This window comes from Cucurbita pepo, chromosome LG15 (assembly GCF_002806865.2).
Source record: "Cucurbita pepo subsp. pepo cultivar mu-cu-16 chromosome LG15, ASM280686v2, whole genome shotgun sequence".
Lineage (NCBI taxonomy): Eukaryota > Viridiplantae > Streptophyta > Magnoliopsida > Cucurbitales > Cucurbitaceae > Cucurbita > Cucurbita pepo.
This window is the reverse complement of record NC_036652.1, coordinates 2,925,680-2,927,012: the sequence shown is the minus strand read 5'-3', so window position 1 is coordinate 2,927,012 and position 1,333 is coordinate 2,925,680. Positions and strand designations below refer to the sequence as shown.

The following is a 1,333-nucleotide window of genomic DNA, read 5'->3' as shown; positions in this document are numbered from 1 at the left end:
GGTTTATTTCTTAACACTCATAGAGCCTCACAGCCCCTTCGATCCGAGCAGCTTTGTAAGCCCAAAAGTGATGCCCATTGCCATCCACCCTCCAACAACCACTCTCGCCGCCGATTTCCCCACCGGAGTCCTCCCTAGGACGGCTCCAACTCCTCCGAAAACCACCAACGTCAAGCTCGCCACCGCTGCAACCACCCCGAGCCTTACCTTATGGTCTCGTATAAACACTGCCGACAGCAACGGAATAACCGCTCCGACCGTAAACGCTATCGCCGATGCGAGCGCAGCCTGTAATGGATTCGGTAGCTTCTCTTCCTCCTCGGCCGAGTGGCTTGACTGCATGTCATTCTTTTGCTTCCTATCTCTCTTCAGCTGAGCTTTCTGTATATCATATTGCGTGTAAACCGACACGAACTCTCCGATCGCCATACTACAAGCGCCCGCTACCATCCCCGCAAATCCAGCAATAAGCATGGCTTTGGCGTCGGGCTTCACAGCACCGACGCCCATCATCAGCGATGCAACAGAGACGAGCCCGTCGTTGGCTCCGAGAACTGCGGCTCGGAGCCACTGAGCTCGTTGAGTGTAATCAACATTGCTAGACTCAGAAGCTTCTGCATGGAAGGAAGCCATAAGTGAAGTACAATTTGGTACCAAGGAAAAAAGAAATGGTTTGCTTGTGGAGAGCACACGCCCGTGAAGGGATATTTATAGAGAGTGAGTATTGTTTAATTAGTTTAAGGTAAAGAAGGGCAATGAGAATAATAAATAGAGATAGTGGTAGAAATAGGTAAAGAGTACGAGATAGTGTGGAAGGCACTACCAAAAGCTAGTGCTATCCACTTTGTTAGTGAAATGGAGCTTTGGTTGAGTCATTGTACATAATTAAATTATTTCTTTAATCAAATTTCATGAGAGAAATCAAATCTTGATTGCCTCCTTAGGTACACCTATTCATTTTTTTAATCTTTTTAACGGATCTATTTAGTGCAGGTTTGGACTATAACACTCGAGTCCGACAAATATTTTGTGTCATGTTTATGGAGTTCCCTACCAAGAAAATGGAATGGAACCTTAGTTTTGATATGATTTCAGATACTTTATTCATCTTAAAACAATCATAAACTTTTAGAAACGATTTGATATGTATATATGGATCTTCTTTTAGATGTCTTGTAAATTGGCCCATCTTGTTGAGCATTTGAAATATCAAAGACTTAACTCAATTTGTGGTGCCTCATTAGGTGAATCTAAAATTTCACGATTTAATCTTTGGAATTGGTGCTCCATAATTTTTTAGTCCTATATATATTTACACAATTGCAAAAAAACA

At 42.8% G+C, this 1,333-nt stretch overlaps 1 protein-coding gene across 1 annotated transcript; it reads right to left on the bottom strand.

Annotated features, from left to right (window-relative positions):
- LOC111776426 (vacuolar iron transporter homolog 2.1-like) lies at positions 1-647 on the bottom strand. The gene has a single exon (XM_023655862.1). The coding sequence runs from the start codon at positions 631-633 to the stop codon at positions 28-30; it is 606 nt and encodes a 201-aa protein (XP_023511630.1). The 5' UTR covers positions 634-647; the 3' UTR covers positions 1-27.
- Between the last annotated feature and the right edge of the window lie 686 nt (positions 648-1,333).